The sequence below is a fragment of the Vigna unguiculata genome, chromosome 1 (genome assembly GCF_004118075.2).
Source record: "Vigna unguiculata cultivar IT97K-499-35 chromosome 1, ASM411807v1, whole genome shotgun sequence".
NCBI classification, from domain to species: domain Eukaryota; kingdom Viridiplantae; phylum Streptophyta; class Magnoliopsida; order Fabales; family Fabaceae; genus Vigna; species Vigna unguiculata.
In genome coordinates, this window is record NC_040279.1 from 5,993,076 (window position 1) to 6,009,866 (window position 16,791).

At 30.6% G+C, this 16,791-nt stretch overlaps 1 protein-coding gene and 1 pseudogene across 2 annotated transcripts; one reads left to right on the plus strand and one right to left on the minus strand.

The window, feature by feature from the left end:
- Window positions 1-803: 803 nt before the first annotated feature.
- On the minus strand, window positions 804-4,473 carry LOC114175924 (annotated as a pseudogene).
- Window positions 4,474-7,576: 3,103 nt separating this feature from the next.
- LOC114192978 (uroporphyrinogen-III C-methyltransferase) lies at window positions 7,577-10,869 on the plus strand. Of its 2 annotated transcripts, XM_028082673.1 has the most exons (6): window positions 7,578-7,788; window positions 7,873-8,385; window positions 8,929-9,006; window positions 9,130-9,199; window positions 9,322-9,599; window positions 9,911-10,869. In XM_028082673.1, exons 2-6 carry the CDS (start codon window positions 7,873-7,875, stop codon window positions 10,055-10,057), a joined length of 1,086 nt encoding a protein of 361 aa, XP_027938474.1. In that variant the 5' UTR covers window positions 7,578-7,788; the 3' UTR covers window positions 10,058-10,869. The 2 variants fall into 2 exon arrangements, with proteins under 2 accessions (XP_027938469.1, XP_027938474.1); XM_028082668.1 differs by having other exon boundaries at window positions 7,577-8,385.
- Window positions 10,870-16,791: the final 5,922 nt, after the last annotated feature.

A 16,791-nucleotide genomic window follows, 5' to 3' on the forward strand; every position in this document is an offset into this window, starting at 1 on the left:
AAAAATGAGAAATGTTAATCACTTATTTGGAATGTTTATAAAAAATAACATTTTGCTATAATGGGCTTATGTTGACCAACATGATAATGTTAAGTATTCATTGAAAGCTGTTAATGAACAATTTACTATATCTAATAAATCTCTTGCTAGTTTTAATGAAAGTTATAAATGAGCACTTTACTACATCTAATATATCTCTTTCTATAATTAAAGGGTATGTGTCGATGACTTATGCATAAAGAACATTATGATTCAAATGAAAGTTTTGAAGGTTATCAAGTCCTATTTTTTCTTGGCATGCCTAGTAATGATAACGGGTCGGGTCGGCTACGGATAATAGGATAATACCTACTCGTAATTTGATCTGCAAAAAAGAAAAAATTCTTCTGTTATTCGTTCGTTTACCCGTTAGATACTTGTTTAAAAAATATTTGTGGATTTTTTAAAACTCATGGGTACCCGTGAATATTCGCATACTTGCAAATATTCAAAAAAATATATTTTTTATAAATTTTTTAAATAAAATAAAATAAAATTAAATTTTAATTTTAATTTTAATTAAATTTAACTTAATAAATTTATGATACCCGCACCCAACCCATTTATAATCAGATATTAAAATACCTGCAGATACTAACTACCTGCCGCCAATTTTATCTAAAGATATTCGCGAGCACAAATATTTTTGTCATTTCTAAAAATGCCATATGAAAGAGTAACATAAAGTTTATCATCAACAATAATATATAAAAAAAATAAAAGTTACCTTTATTCAGAGTGTTCCTTTACGCTCTTTCAATAACTTAAAAATCTTCAATAATTGAATCAGAGCTGAAGCTAGTTGCAATATCCCTTTCAATATAGATTATCATAGTGCTTGCTAAAAATTTAGCCTCCATCTTATTTCTCAACTTGTTCTTGATTATTTTCATTGCAGAAAAAGATCTTTCAGTTATAGATGTAGAAACTAGAAGAGTCATGATAAGACGGAGTAATCTATCTATCAAGTAGTAAACTTCAGACTTTTTTGTTGTTGACAAACATGTACATAACTCTTGCATTGTCGATAAATTCTTCAAATTTGAATCTTGACGAGCATCAATAATGAAATGTTGAAGTTAAAAATTCAAATTAATCTTCTCTTGCTCATTGAGATCCATGGGATAATATTTTTTCACAAGAGTGCAAATTTTATCAAGGTTTAATTATGCCTTTGGTCCCCATTTTGGAGTCAAAATCTCAAAATGGTACCCAAATTTTTAAAAGTCTCAAAATGGTCCCCTTTTTTGTTGAAACGTCTCACGTTTGCCCTTCCTGTTAACTCAAGGTTGACGCCGTTAGAGGGAGTGACACGTGTCAGTTCCTCGATTTTTTGAATTTTTTTTTATTTTTTTTTTGAATTTTTTTTAAAAAATCAAAAAATTACCACGTGTCAAGCTGTCATCGTGCCACGTGGCAGTGGCAGTGACACGTGTCAGTATTACGTCACGTGTCATTTTGTTAGTCTCAATTTGGTCCCTTTATTTTAATTTGTCTCAATTTAGTCCCAATTTTTGTAAAAATTAGCAATTTTGTCCCCCTTCAAATTGAAACAAAATTTAATTTTATATAAATGTTATACAAATATTTTTATTAAATTTGATATTTGTATTCAAATTGATATTTTTATTATATATTTTTAACATAGCTAAGTTTAGTTAAAATTATGTTTCACATTCAACTTTACTTAAAATTGTTTTAAAATTTTAAATTTATATGTGTTTTATTGTAACATGAACTAGGTAATTTATGAATTTTTTTCTATTAACAACTTTTAAACCATTTTAAATAAAGTTCAATGTAAAATATTAATTAAATGAACTTAATTTGGTTAAAAATATTTACTTGAAATATCAATTTTGATGGAAATATTTGTGTACATTTATACAGAAATTAAATTTGATTTTAATTTGGAGAGGGACAAAATTGCTCATTTTTACAAAAATTGGGACTAAATTGAGACAAATTAAAATAAAAGGACCAAATTGAGACTAAGAAAATGACATGTGGCGTAATATTGACACGTGTCACTGTCACTGCCACGTGGCACGATGACAGCTTAACACGTGGCAATTTTTTTTAATTTTTTTAAAAAAATTAAAAAAAAAATTAAAACAAAAAGAAATTCAAAAAAAATAATAATAAAAATTCAAAAAATCGAGGAACTGACACGTGGCACTCCCTCTAACGGCGTCAACGTTGACTTAACGGTAAGGGCAAACGTGAGACGTTTCAACAAAAAAGGGAACCATTTTGAGACTTTTAAACTTTTTGGGTACCATTTTGAGATTTTGACTCCAAAATGGAGACCAAAGGCATAATTAAACCTTTTATCAATATTAAAAGCTTTATAAGCATCCTTAGGATCTAAAGCAGAGCTTAGAATTAATAACTCCATTGCTTGGTCATTAAATCTACAATTTAACTCTTGTAATTGCTTATCAATGGTAACAAATAATATTTCAACTTTGAAATAATGCTCCACTATAATATGATCCTTTTGGTGACGAGAGCGTCTTTGCCTTGCTACATAAGAAGCCCCAAAATTAGGCACCTCAATATCATGTTTTTCACAAAAAAAGAAGTCACATTTTTTAATAACTTATCCCAACCATTTTCTTTCAAGTTTTGAATAAGTCCTTTTGTAGAACAAACTAGACGCATAACATTAACTATATCCTGAGATTGTTGTTGTAATGCTTGACAAAGAACATCTGTTATCCCCATAATTTCTCTCACCAAATACAATATCAGTATAAACTCAAATGAGGTCAAACTTTTATAAGCATTATCAGCATCACCACGTTGTGAATAAGTAGATTCATCATCAGTAATTTTTTCTAAAACTAAACAAGTTGCATCATACATATTGATCAAGCTACAAATAGAAGAGAAATGGGAGCTCCAACGGGTATCCCCAACTCGTTTTAAAGTACCAATTTGATTTGCCCCTTTACCCTTTTCAAGCTCATCAATTTCTAACAAATATGCAATTTCATCTAACTTGGCAGCCTGTAACTCATCATGACATTTACTAGAAGAGCAAACAATATTGACAATAAAGGTCAATTTTGAAAAGAACTGGTGAATTGGAATAACTTCTCTTGATGCAGCAACCAAGGCAAGTTGTAACCGATGAGCAAAACAATGAACATAATATGCACAAGGACAATCAGTCAAAAATAATGCTTGTAATCCATTCCATTATCCTCTCATATTGCTAGCACCATCATACCCTTGACCACGGATATTAGAAACATTAAGATTATGTCGCGATAGTACAACACACAATTCATTCTTCAAAGTTATTGCTGCAGTGTCTTTAACATGCACAATATCAAAAAATCGCTCTTGAATAAAACCATTTTTATCAACGAATCTCAAAACAAGATCCATTTGCTCTTTTTTTGATTCATCACGAGCTTCATCGACAACTATACAAAACTTGGAATCCCCAATTTCCTCACGAATATGATTTTTCACTTTACTAGAAAGAATATTCAATAACTCCTTTTGAATTTTAGGTGAAGTATATTTGGAATTGAATGGAGCATTTTCCAACACAACTTTTGCAACTTCATCATTGTATGATGCTATGAGTTTTATCATCTCAAGAAAATTACCTTGGTTCCTCGATTCAGTACTTTCATCATGACCTCTAAAAGCACAAGCTTGAAGTGATAAAAAACGAACTGTGTCAATTGAAGTCTTGAGACGTAACCGATTCTTCATAATTTGATCTAAGCTTTGCACTTCCAAAACATTCCTAATGTGACAATTTTGATTTAACAAGTCTTGACAAGCAGACACTGCAATATTGTGTGGTGAACAAGGATCCTTCACAATGTGTTTAAGGAAAGCACAATTTTTTCCATTATTAACTTTCCTCCAATTTTTAAAACCTATAAAATAACATTCAAAAAGTTAAAACATGTTGATGACAATAAACTTATTGCCAATTAGAATTCAATGAAAATAAACTCAATTACCTGTAACAATGAAAACATCTGAGTCAGGTCATCCACTTGGTTTTTTACTAAAAAGATAGCACAGTAAGCAATATGCAACATCTTTTAATGGCGAATACTCTAACCATGAAGGAAATAAGCTAAACCATGTGTATTGAAATCTTCTTGGATGATCATCTTTACCAGACAATGGATAATTTTCTAGATGCATTTGATATGGACCCCATTTTAGATAAACCCTTCGTACCTTATCAATTTGATTTGGTGGGTATTGCCAAATTTGAAGACGCTTTCTCGGATCATGTTCTAAAGTATTTTCAAATTCATTATATGTAACTTTAGAAACCTTAGAGAGTTGTTTTTCGTTTTCTTCAATATTTGGATTCTCATGAAGTTTCTCAATTTTAGATGACGTAGATGCATTTTTTTCATCTTCATCACAAGCCTTCCTCTTGAAAAAAGAATCAATTCTTTACTCTTTATCATAATTTTTCTAATATAAAATTTTCACCTCTCACCTATTTACAAAAAGATAAAATTATGAATATCCCAAATTAAATCTTAAAAGCAAGACTCAATATTTTAAGAAAACTAATAACTTCTAAATGATTAGCTTCCCTTACCTTAGAGTAGATTCCTAATCTTGTTCTTCCCTTACACAACTTCAAAGCCTAAAATAGCTCTATCTACACAAAGAAGAGTTTGATCAACAATTAAAACATGATTTTATGATCTCTAACAGATAGAGATATGTAGGGATGTCAAAACGGGTCAGCTCGACCTGTTTTGACCCGACCCGTTACTGACCCGTTAAAATCGGGCCGGGCCGGGCCAACCCGTAAAAAGAAAATTGGTTGAAAACTAGAACCCGTCCCGCAACTGTCCGGGTTGACTAACTTGTTTCTCTATGAGTTTGAATGTGCATCACAACCAAATAGAATACTAGAAACTTCAATCTTGAGAATGAAAAACCCCAATTTTAAAAGAGAAACCATATCGGAAACTAAATCGTAATACAAAAATACCACAGATAAATTATAAACCCCATCTCAAAAGGGAAAAATTATCACAAAGAAACCCAATTCAGAAACCCTAATCCTAGCAACAGTGCAAATAAAAGGAGATTAGGGCAAATAAAGGGAGATGAGTTCAAAGCAACAGAAGAAGATGATGAACGACAATTGTTGGTGGTGGGGCGCCTACTTCCTCTGCGTGAGATCTGCCATTGTGGATGAGAACAACAGTGGTCTCGTTCTCTCTCTAGTCTCGCATCTCGTCGCTCTCATCGCTTTGGTCTCTCTCCCTCTGGACCTGTGCCTCCTCGCTTTGTACGTCAAAGAAACAACGTTTGTGATGAGAGCAGAGTGAAGGGAACGCTTGAACTTCGAAGGGAAAGGAGGGTAGTAGAGAGGCTTCGATTAGGGTTCAGGAGGCTTTTGCGAGGTTGCTGAAATGTGATGGTGATTGGGGTTTAATTTGGGGATTATTTTGGACAACGACAAAGTGAAAGGGATAAGGGTTTCAATTTCAAAGTGAGAGGAGAGAAGGGTTTCCTTGTGTAGAGGTGTGGCATGGCAACGTGATTGAAGGCAAAGTGAAAGAAGGGAGAGGGTTTTAATTTCAAAATGAGAGGAGATAAATGTTTCTTGTGCAGAGTGTGGCAACGTGAATGAAGGAAGGAATAAGAAAAATCAAATAAAACAGGTTAATGGGTTAGGGGCGGGTTGGCCCGCGTTTGAACCCGATGGGTTAAGGGTTAAGCAGGCCGGGTTTAAACGGGTTAACGGGTTAAAAAACATAACCCAACCCGATTTTTTATAGCGGGTTAACGGGCCGACCCGTCGGGTCGGACCCGTTTTGACACTCCTAGAGATATGCTTAGAGCGTAGAAAAGCCACATACAAAAGATAAACATATTGCTTCAAAAATAAAAAGGAAAATATGAACTTACTCAAAAGAAGAAATTGTTCAGTCCAAAATGTTCCTTAACTCTTTAATTTTGTCGTAGTGCAATTTGATTTTGAAAATAATAAAGAATTGATGGTGAAAATTGAGATGAAAATAAAATGGAAGAAAAAGATGAAGGCACGGAAAAGAGAAATCAAATAAAAGAGTATAAAAAATTATAATAGAGAAAAAAAATGTGATTTTTAAATTTTAAAAATGATTTTTCAAACTAAATTAATATAAATAAGGTAATAATATATAAATAAAGTAATAATATATAAATAAAATAATAATATATAAATAAAGTAGTAACATATAAATATTTTTTTAAAATATATAGAAAATAAAATAAAATAAAAATTAATTAATATAAATAACGTAATAATTTATAAATATATAGAAAATAAAATTAAAAAAATGATTGGGTGTCTCTTCATACTTCCTCCGCCATTGTCTCAAACATTTCAATCCACTCGTCTCACTATAGTCTTAAGGATCACCATTGATTACATCATGTGTTTATGCTTTATAGCCTAAATGTATATTTTAAAAATCATTCCTTTTTAAAATATTATTTAAAAAAATTAAACATGATAATTACATTTTCTCATATATTTTAAATAAAATAATTTTTTTTCTTCTAGAAACTAACTTTCATTAAAGTATTTATAAGAATTTATGAATATGAAACTATGATTTTATATCTCAATAGAAAATCCAATAAACCGTCTCTTCCAAAATAAAAATTTATAAGAATTTTTCAGAAATAAATTGTTCTCATTTTATAAAATGTAAAACTATGATATTTTTAATTTATATTCAAATAATAAAATTATAATTTTATGACTATATAATTTTGAATTAAAATAATAAAATTATAAACATAAAAAATTATACAATTATAAAATCATAAATTATAAAATCATAAATTATAAAATTACATATTATAAAATTTTAAAATAATAAAACCACATAATAATATAATAATGATATAATGACAAGTCAACACAACAATACAACATAATAATAATCATTTTAATTTTTTGTCAGTTTTGGATCGGTCACATTACCCAATAAACTCAATAAGAGATTAAATTAAAAGGAAAAATTAATGAATACTTAATAAATTATAACAATTTATCAAGGATTCAATTGAATAATTTTAATTTATTAGAAATTTAAAATATAATTAGGTAATTATTTTAAATCTTAAATATTTAAAATATGAAATTAATTAAACAAATAAATATCGGAAAAATTTTGATTTAATAATAAAAGTTGAAAAAGTTAAAAAGGAATGAGATAGTTCTAGGTTCAACACTTTAAATCTCTAAGAAGACAATAATATTTATTGGTTTCATTATAAATAAATTTTAATAAATTTGTCATCTAAAGAGATGTTTTAATCAGTGAAAATTTTATTTCTAATAACTTTTTTTATTCTTAATATTAAGTTTTAATTTCTTTTAAATGAAATTAAATATTATTAACTTAAATTTATTTTATTTTATTTAGGTTCGAAAATGGAGAAATGATAATTTAGTAATTGTAATTAACAAATCCACAGACCTGATCTCCAAATCCTCCAAATTCTGCTATCTAATTCATGAGATAGAAGAGAACAAAGAAAAGGGAAAAGCACACAGAGTCACAGAGGCGTGTCCCTCCCACAAGCCCAAAGGCAAACAACACACGCCGTCTCCTCAATCTCCCCAAAGTCCATTCCACTTGCCACTCTCCAATTCCAACACAAACACTCACTACCTCTGTTTAAAATATATAGAACAAATTCCAAGCCTTTAAGGTACTTCGTCTTTTGTCTCACACCACCCACATGGCTCTTCTTCACAAGCTCGCACCTTTTTCCTCTCTCCACTCACCCTTCACCGGAAAGCCCCATTTTTCTCACACCACCCACATGGCTCTTCTTCACAAGCTCGCACCTTTTTCCTCTCTCCACTCACCCTTCACCGGAAAGCCCCATTTTTCTCCTCCCCGCCGCCACCTCGTTTCCTTCTCCGCCTCACCCTTCACGGAGAAGCACTCCCTAGAGAGGTACCAGAGGGATCAATGGGTGTACGAGGATAATCAGACGATGTCGCTTCCTCCCCCTTGCGACTCGGGATCCGTGAGGGAGGAAGATATAGCCCTGCAGCTGCCGGAGCTGAAGAAGCTGCTGGAGGTGCTGAGGGAGAAGAGGGAGAGTGAGGGGAAGTGCAGTGGAGGAGAGTGTGTGCCAGGGAATGTGTTCTTGGTGGGGACCGGACCTGGGGACCCTGAGCTTCTCACTCTCAAGGCTGTGAGAGTAATTAAGAGTGCTGATTTGTTGCTGTATGACAGGTTGGTGTCCAATGATGTGCTGGATTTGGTTGCCCCTCAGGCCAAGCTTCTCTATGTGGGAAAAACTGCTGGATACCATAGTAGAACACAGGTAAAGATGTTGTCTTTTTATTTTCTTCTGTGATTAGGTTGTTGCTAGGTTTTTAAATTGAGGTTTTGTTGCCATTCTTTATATTGTGGGTAATTGTGAATAAACGTGGTTTTTGCAGCCGCAATTGCGGTCGTGGTTTTGTCATTCTTGATATTGCAGAAAATTATGGATGAATGTGGTTGTTGTGGCTGCAATTGCGGTCAACAGTACTTAAAAACCATGAAGTTGAGGCCAAAGTTACTGATAAATTTTCTTATTGTGGTCGTGATCTAGTCACAATGATCTTCTTAGTCCTTGATAGTGTGGAAAATTACGTTAATTGTGTCTTTTGTCGCTGCAATTCTAGTCAGGACTGTTTATTGTAACCTTGAATTGTGGGGTTTTCTTGGAATTTATGATTCGCTGATGCTGGAGTCAAAAAGTTGTGTTTGTGTCAACTTCTGAATATCCTTTGGAGGTGTGATTTTTGATGTAAGTTGTAGAGATATTTCGAGTCATAGATGTTGATAAAATGGATTTTTTTGTGTGGTTGATTTGTGGCAGGAGGAAATACATGAGCTTCTTTTGAATTTTGCAGAAGCTGGGGCAACTGTTGTGAGACTTAAAGGGGGTGATCCATTGGTAAGTTTTTGTTTGAGATTGTTTTAGTGGATTGTATTAGTAAAGCAAGTTACTGTTTTAGTTTGTCATGGTCTATGTGATGAATGTAGATGTCTTATAATGATTGTTGTTGGGTACTTGTAGGTGTTTGGGAGGGGTGGAGAGGAAATGGACTTTTTGCAACAGCAAGGTATCCAAGTCAAAGTTATTCCAGGTATGACTCATGAATGTAATGATTCAATAGGCACCAACATTGTTCTTCTATGTAATGATTTCTATAAGAAAAGGCAGCAACAGTGGTGATTATTGTAATTACTTATTTCTCATTTCTTGCAGGTATAACTGCTGCATCTGGAATAGCTGCAGAGTTGGGAATACCATTAACTCACCGAGGCATTGCAAATAGTGTGAGATTTCTCACAGGGCATTCAAGAAAAGGAGGATCTGATCCTCTCTTTGTTTCAGAAAATGCTGCTGATTCTGATTCTACCTTGGTGGTTTATATGGGCTTGTCGACCTTCCCTTCACTTGCACACAAGTTAATGCTTCATGGTCTGTCCCCTCAGACCCCGGCTGCAGCCATTGAGAGAGGGACAACACTTCAGCAGCGCACAGTAAGCACAATCTTATCTTCCTTTCATCATAGTTGTTCTCTTCCTGTCACATTGATTAGGTTTCTGATTAGTAGACTCTTTTCTGATTACTAATCTTATTGTTGATGCCTTTGTTGTTAATCTTAACAAATTAATTGAGGTAAAAGATGGTCGGTCATCTTAGAAGGTTGAACATGTAGTGTGGGAAGGAAGTGTATGGTGTGAGTGAAGACTTTATGATTTTTTCTAATGGTAACAGTGAGCAGAGAGAAAAATTACTTTGTAGTTGTGAATGGTTGTTAACATGAAAGTGATGATTCACAATGATGCAGGTGTTTGCTGAACTAAAAGACCTTTCTGAGAAAATAACATCTGCTCAGCTGGTGTCACCAACACTGATTATAGTAGGAAAAGTTGTTGAACTATCCCCATTTTGGCCAGCTTCTACAAAAGAAGAATCATGTTTAATGCAGACATGAGGGATGATGTTGTTGAGAAATATTACTGTGATGTGAAGCTTGGTGGAAATGAAGGGTTACCTTGTTGAGGGTTGATTTAGCATGAGCTTGCACATAAAAAGGGGTGATGATGATTTTGATTGAGATCTATGGAGGATGCCTGGGAAAGAAGGTAAATAAAGCTATCTGATGTTTATGGAAATGCAGAACTTCTGCCACACAGTCTTGGGGGTATCAATTGGATTGATTGGCTTTGGCAGGAACTGTTTCAGAACCAATTTTGATTTTTTCATGTTCAAGATTGGGAATAAAACAAAATGATACACAGATTCACTCTCACTTTTATGAAGAAACACACTGATTCCCATAGCTGCTGTTATCTTGATCAGTGATAACTTGGTCATTGGAGGAAAATTTGTGTTATAGCCTTAGCTTTTTAGAATCTTTCTTTCAAGAAGAAATGTGGAGATGGGTTTCATCAAGTGCTAATGTTGCTGTTATTCAGAACCATTGATTGTATTTTTCATTCATTGTTCTTGTCTGTTGATGTTAAAGATACTGACTTCATCATGTGACCTTGATGGTTGTAAGAATTCAGTTTTGGTTTACTGAATTCAAAATCATATACCTGGTGGTATTCCTGTAACCAAAAGATAAGGTTTTATTTTGAGTTTTTGAACAACCTTGTAAATTATTCACTGAATTATTTCTTCTATGGGATTTCTAAATTAAAAAATCCCAAGTACTTCACATCATGAGCATAACAAAGGAAGAATATGTTTCGTTTTTGTCCCAATGTAAAATAATCGATCAATGAATACCTCTTGAATTTACTTTTGCCTTCATTTGTAAATATTTATTTCCAACGTGAGGATTTGATATAATTGTTTTTCACACTCTCCTATCTTCTACTCAATTCTTTTGCACTGCATTGCTAAGTCCTTTGCTAGTTTTAGTTCAATCTTTCTTTTTTCAAGTCTTTTTACCCGTTGTGTTTTAGTATTGTATATATATTTCCTTCTTCCTTTTTCAAAATAATATAACATTCATCTTTTCTTCTTTCTTCTTCTACTTTTATCTTTCTAACTCCATGTCATTGTGTTACACTCACTACAAAATTTCACTCATGAATATGAGCGTTTTTTTTCCTCTTTTGGCCTTGTTCTCAAATTTGTTGACACCCCTGGTCGTGAAGAGAATTATTTCCCAGAATAGACCTCTTTAAGAAATTGAATAATTTTACAAAATTGTTTTTTGAAATGTATATTTATTTATTAAAAATGATTTATTATAAATTTAAAATTTTGATAGTGTGGTGTAAATTTAAAATTGGTAAATATATTTAATCTAAAATTTAAAAATCAGTTAGGAGTAAAACATTAGAAGAATAAAAATAATTAAATACAAATACAATAAATCTTGAAAAGCATCTCTTTAGATTTAAATATTTAAATACAATAAAGATAATCAAATTTATTTCAAATACTTTTTGCCAAAAATCACAACTAATCATATTACTAAATTAACATTTCATTTTGGGACAAAAAGATTAATTACTTTATAAAAATTAACATTTCATTCTTAAATTAATATAACACGAAAAGTATTCAAACTTAACCTTAAAACAAATATTTATCTACAATTATCACTATTTTTATAATTACAAAATTTTTCTTAACTTAAAGACTCACATGGTAAAATAAAATAAAATATATTATTAAATCACTCAAAGCATAAAAAGCATCAAAATATAATTTTAAAAGTATTTAAATATAAAATTATACACAAAAAATAATTTAAATATAATATATTATAGGCAAAACATAAGATATAATTAAATAAAATTTTGGAAAGTTAGTATTGAATTTAAATTATAGACAATGGTTATTTACACAAAAATAGTAATATATTAAAATATTATAAAACTAAGGTAGGTTTATTAGGTTAAAAATTATAAAACACCAAATAAAAAAGTTAGTATTATTATTATTAACGAAAGCAATCCACGCATTGTATTTTTTTATTACATTAATATATATATATATATATATATATATATATATGTATGTATATATATTTACCAACGGAATTATTTTTAACATTGATTATAAATTATAATTATATAAGAAACATCATAGATTAATGTTTCATTGTTAATAAAATAATTTAATAAATATAATTAAGTATAAATTAATAACTAAAATGTTGAGTTTAAATAAATGTAATTAGAGTCAGCAACTTAGAAGCGTCAAAATGTTATCTAAGTGACCCAATGAAACATAAAAGTTTTTTCTAAAACTATTATTAGAAGTTATTATTTTCAACATAGTCCAAAAATCATATTGTTTAGAAGTTAATGTACTTCGCATAGCGAGAGATCACCATGATAAATTACCTCTTCATTATTTTCACATATCTAAAAACTTATATTTTTCAAAAAAAGATAGTTATGTCAATAATAAAGACCATTATCTTAAAAAATAAAATTGACTAAATATATAAACTAGATATGAGTCATGATGTCATAGATCAATGTAGTGGTGTTACTTAAATGTATACATTGTTATTAAAATTTAACAATATTATATTAAATATTTTAAATGTATACATTAAAAGTTTTCTATATTATTTTGTATAATATTAAATTAAAAGGGAAGTATATTAATAATATGTATAATTCAAAATAAATTAATAAATTTCGTAACTAATAATTGATAACTATTTTGTTCCAATAAAAATTCAGAAGTTTGGGAAAAAAATAGTAGATAACTCTTTCGTAAATAATAATGAGTAATAGCAATTATTATTTTAAAAGTTTAAAAAGTTTCAATTAACATTTAAAAATTTAAAAAGAAAACTAAATATTTAATTCTAATAAAATCATTTATTCCTTTAAATCAAATATTTCGTTTCATCAATATATTTTTTTCTCAAAAATACAGATAAAAACATTTTCCATAGTTGAAGTCAATATTCATTAACAATAAAAGAAAATATGTTATATAAGCATGTTCAATAACCATGTATAAATGTTCAATATTAATAAAGAACTTAAGAAATTGTTCAAGTACACCATTTCAACAATAACATTACAAAAATTAGCTTAATCCAATTATAACAACAACCATTAACAAACACTTCATTATTTGGTTCAATGAAATTATTGTCTACTTGAAAGATAACAATATCTCCTACTTTTAAGTAATTTTCAGAACAAAATAGCCTCCAACCTTGACCTATCTTTGTTGAACTTCTAGGTTTTGATATTAGGATTTTGCAATTCACTATAATTTTAGGCCCTATAAGAAACACATCTTCTACATTCTCCTTCCGAACGAAGTTGACAAATTTTGATGGCAAGTATTGCATGATTCATACATAAGGTGATTGTTAGTACGTTAAGTTTTTTCATTTAATTTTACATAAACTGGTATTAAATTATACTTGTAAGGATAAAAAGAAATGAGAAGGCATATACCAAGCAACTTCCTTTGCTTTGATACTTTGTCAATTTTACTAAAAGTATAAATATTGTATTTTGATGACTAATACGGTAAATAAACACTGTCAGACTCCTTGGCGTACAACCACCTTTAAACTTTTAGTTGAAATAAAGAATTTCCTAAATACTGAAACTGGATGTGAGAGTCACTTTGGATGTCATACACATTTCTCATATTACTCCAACCTTCAGTGATTCTCGAGTTATCTGAATCCATGTTATAGGTAATTGTCGTGCTCTTACCATTTACGTCTACCAAGTGCCATTGTGGACCTAATTCGTGTGCATAACCAACAACAAAGTGTCGATCGACAAATCCAAATGGCTACAAATTAATGAACACACTAAATTATTTTCCAACAATAAATAAAAATATAATCAGACATGTAGCTGGTATGAATTTGATAGTTCACTAAATAATATAACGTGAACACAAATTATGATCCAAATTGTTATCCAAAACAATAGACAATAATAGAGTAAAATATATCATTGTTTATAAGAATTTAGAAATATTGATTTAACAATGTAAGTCAAATGAAGATAATAATGTTTTACAGCACAATACACACATACACACTGAATAATGCTGACAAATATTTGGCATACATTGGAAGATATGTAAATGGTGTTCAATTTGTACCATGGATCACAACTTGTGTTAATCTTAACGTGCAAATATTTGGAATACCCAAAAAATTATGCATTGTATTTATGAAAATGAAAAGAAGTACAGAAGAGCGACTTCTATGTTTGTTAATTTGGTTCCATACATGTGTTGTGGTTTTTTTTCATTCATAAACATCTATGTGAAATAAGACCTAATTGATATCCAACTTTTCTTTAACGTCTAGAACATGATATACTGGGAACAAACACTATTAAGACTACTACCCAAGTGAAATAAAAATCTTTTACAACATAGTACACATACAACAACCTTAAGTTCACAACCAATTGGCGAATGCTAAACTTTATTCATTTCATAGCTGCTTTCCAATTAACAGTTCTACAACACGAAAATTACGAATGTGTAAGAATTTAATAAAAATGAGTTGAGATGAAACATTTACGGCATACCTTCGAGCATATGTAGATGGTGTTGAACTTTCAAAGTATTGCTGTGTAGTTTTCACTTTACTCCATGTCCATTGTCATACTTGCATAAGAGACTCACTCCTAACATATATGTCTGTTAGGAATCCAAGTGTGAGTCTAAGTCCCACATTGACCAGAATTGAGAAAGTAGAGCACCATATAAGGATAAAGACCCATAAACCTATTGCCTTAAGGTTTTGGGTTGAGAGTGGTGTCAATGTCTTATGTGGTTGGGCTCAGATCTCATTGGTGTTGTTCTCCCCAGTGAAACCCCCTCTGTAAAACCTAACAAGTGGTATCAGAGTCGATGGTTAATACCGGCTCAGACGAGTGCAGTACCAGTATGGTCCTAGTATCGAAAGTCTTCCTGGCAAGAGTCCCAGGTAAGGGTTCTAGGTAAGCGTGTCCCGTTAAGAAAAAACGGCGGTACAGAAAAGGGCAGAATAGGAGTACTCGTGGTTGGGAATGCTTCCGCTGGAGGGGGAGTGTACCAATGTGGTTGAAGGGACTCACCCTTGAGGGGGAGATTGTTAGGAATACAAGTGTGAGTCTAAGTCCCACATTGACCAGAATTGAGAAAATAGAGCACCATATAAGGATAAAGACCCATAAACCCATTGCCTTAAGGTTTTGGGTTGAGAGTGGTGTCAATGTCTTATGTGGTTGGGCTCAGATCTCATTGGTGTTGTTCTCCCCAGTGAAACCCCCTTTGTAAAACCTAACAAGTGGTATCAGAGCCGATGGTTAATACCGGCTCAGACGAAGGGACTCACCCTTGAGGGGGAGATTGTTAGGAATCCAAGTGTGAGTCTAAGTCCCACATTGACCAGAATTGAGAAAGTAGAGCACGAGAGTGGTGTCAATGTCTTATGTGGTTGGGCTCAGATCCCCCTCTGTAAAATCTAACAATGTCAAATTGAAATTTGGGGATAAAACAAATAATGATCATGGTCACGTGCAAACAATGAAAAACACTTTAAAAATGTTAGTGGGAGGCATTTCAAATTATATCACTGCCACAAGTAGATTTTATCAACTTATTATTTAGTTATATTAATTAAAATTTTAGTCATAACTTAAAATAATAAATAAATTTTTTATATAATTAGAAGTAAATTAAAATATTAAAATATTAAAACTAAAATATTAATCTGTTTAATTTTTGTTTAAAAATAAAGGTTAAAAAATTGTATATATTTATGATTTATAATATAATTATTTTTATTAAGGAAATATATATATATATATATTTTTTTTTTCTTTTTTATGGAGCCAACTATCTGGATATCACTATAGTAAAAGAAGATATGAGAAAACCTACATAAAATAAAAGAAACATAAGGTTAGAAATCTTGAAAGATTGAAAAAAGGTTAAAAGTCTTGAAAGATAAAAAAAAAGTTTTGAATAAGTTAGTAAATTTTAAAAACATTCAAATAAGAAAATTGTTTTTAAATAAATCACATGAAGAAACACTTAAATAAAAAAATAGTTATTTAAATTTAATAAACATATAATATTCATACAATTACATTATATATAAGATAAAACATATAGAGATTGTAAAAAAATTATCTATTAAGATTATATTTATTAAGATAATATAATAAATGTATGTTGCTTTTTATCGTTATAGAAAAATATATAAGAGATATGAAGAAGTGATGTTTACTCTTTTAGACATATGTAGAGGATAAGACTTCAAAAAAGTGAAGATCAAGAATTGTAGTAAAATTAAATTAAATACGACAATTAATGTTAGTCTTCGGTCGCATGGACAAAGGATAATAGGTTTGATGCAATGTACAAATAGTAAAACTTTATTTCCAGTGCAGTCCGAAAGCAAAAAATGTTGTGTCGTCACTATAAAAAAATGGAAAAATAAGTATTGAAAAAGATATTGCGAGAAAACGTGCATCTAATTTTTCAGAGTGTATAGAAGAAAAAACAAAACATATATTGAAGAAGCTAAACAAAATGCTAGTATAAAAAAAAAAAACATAAGAGCAAACACCTTCCTTCTGTCTCATTCAATCTCAAGCAAATGCATACTAATTTGATATATATTTTTCTAATTTTGTACATTATTAGTTCTCATATTCAATCTCATTGATCATAACTTTTGTTCTTGCTTTGAACTTCTCAAGCATGAGCATG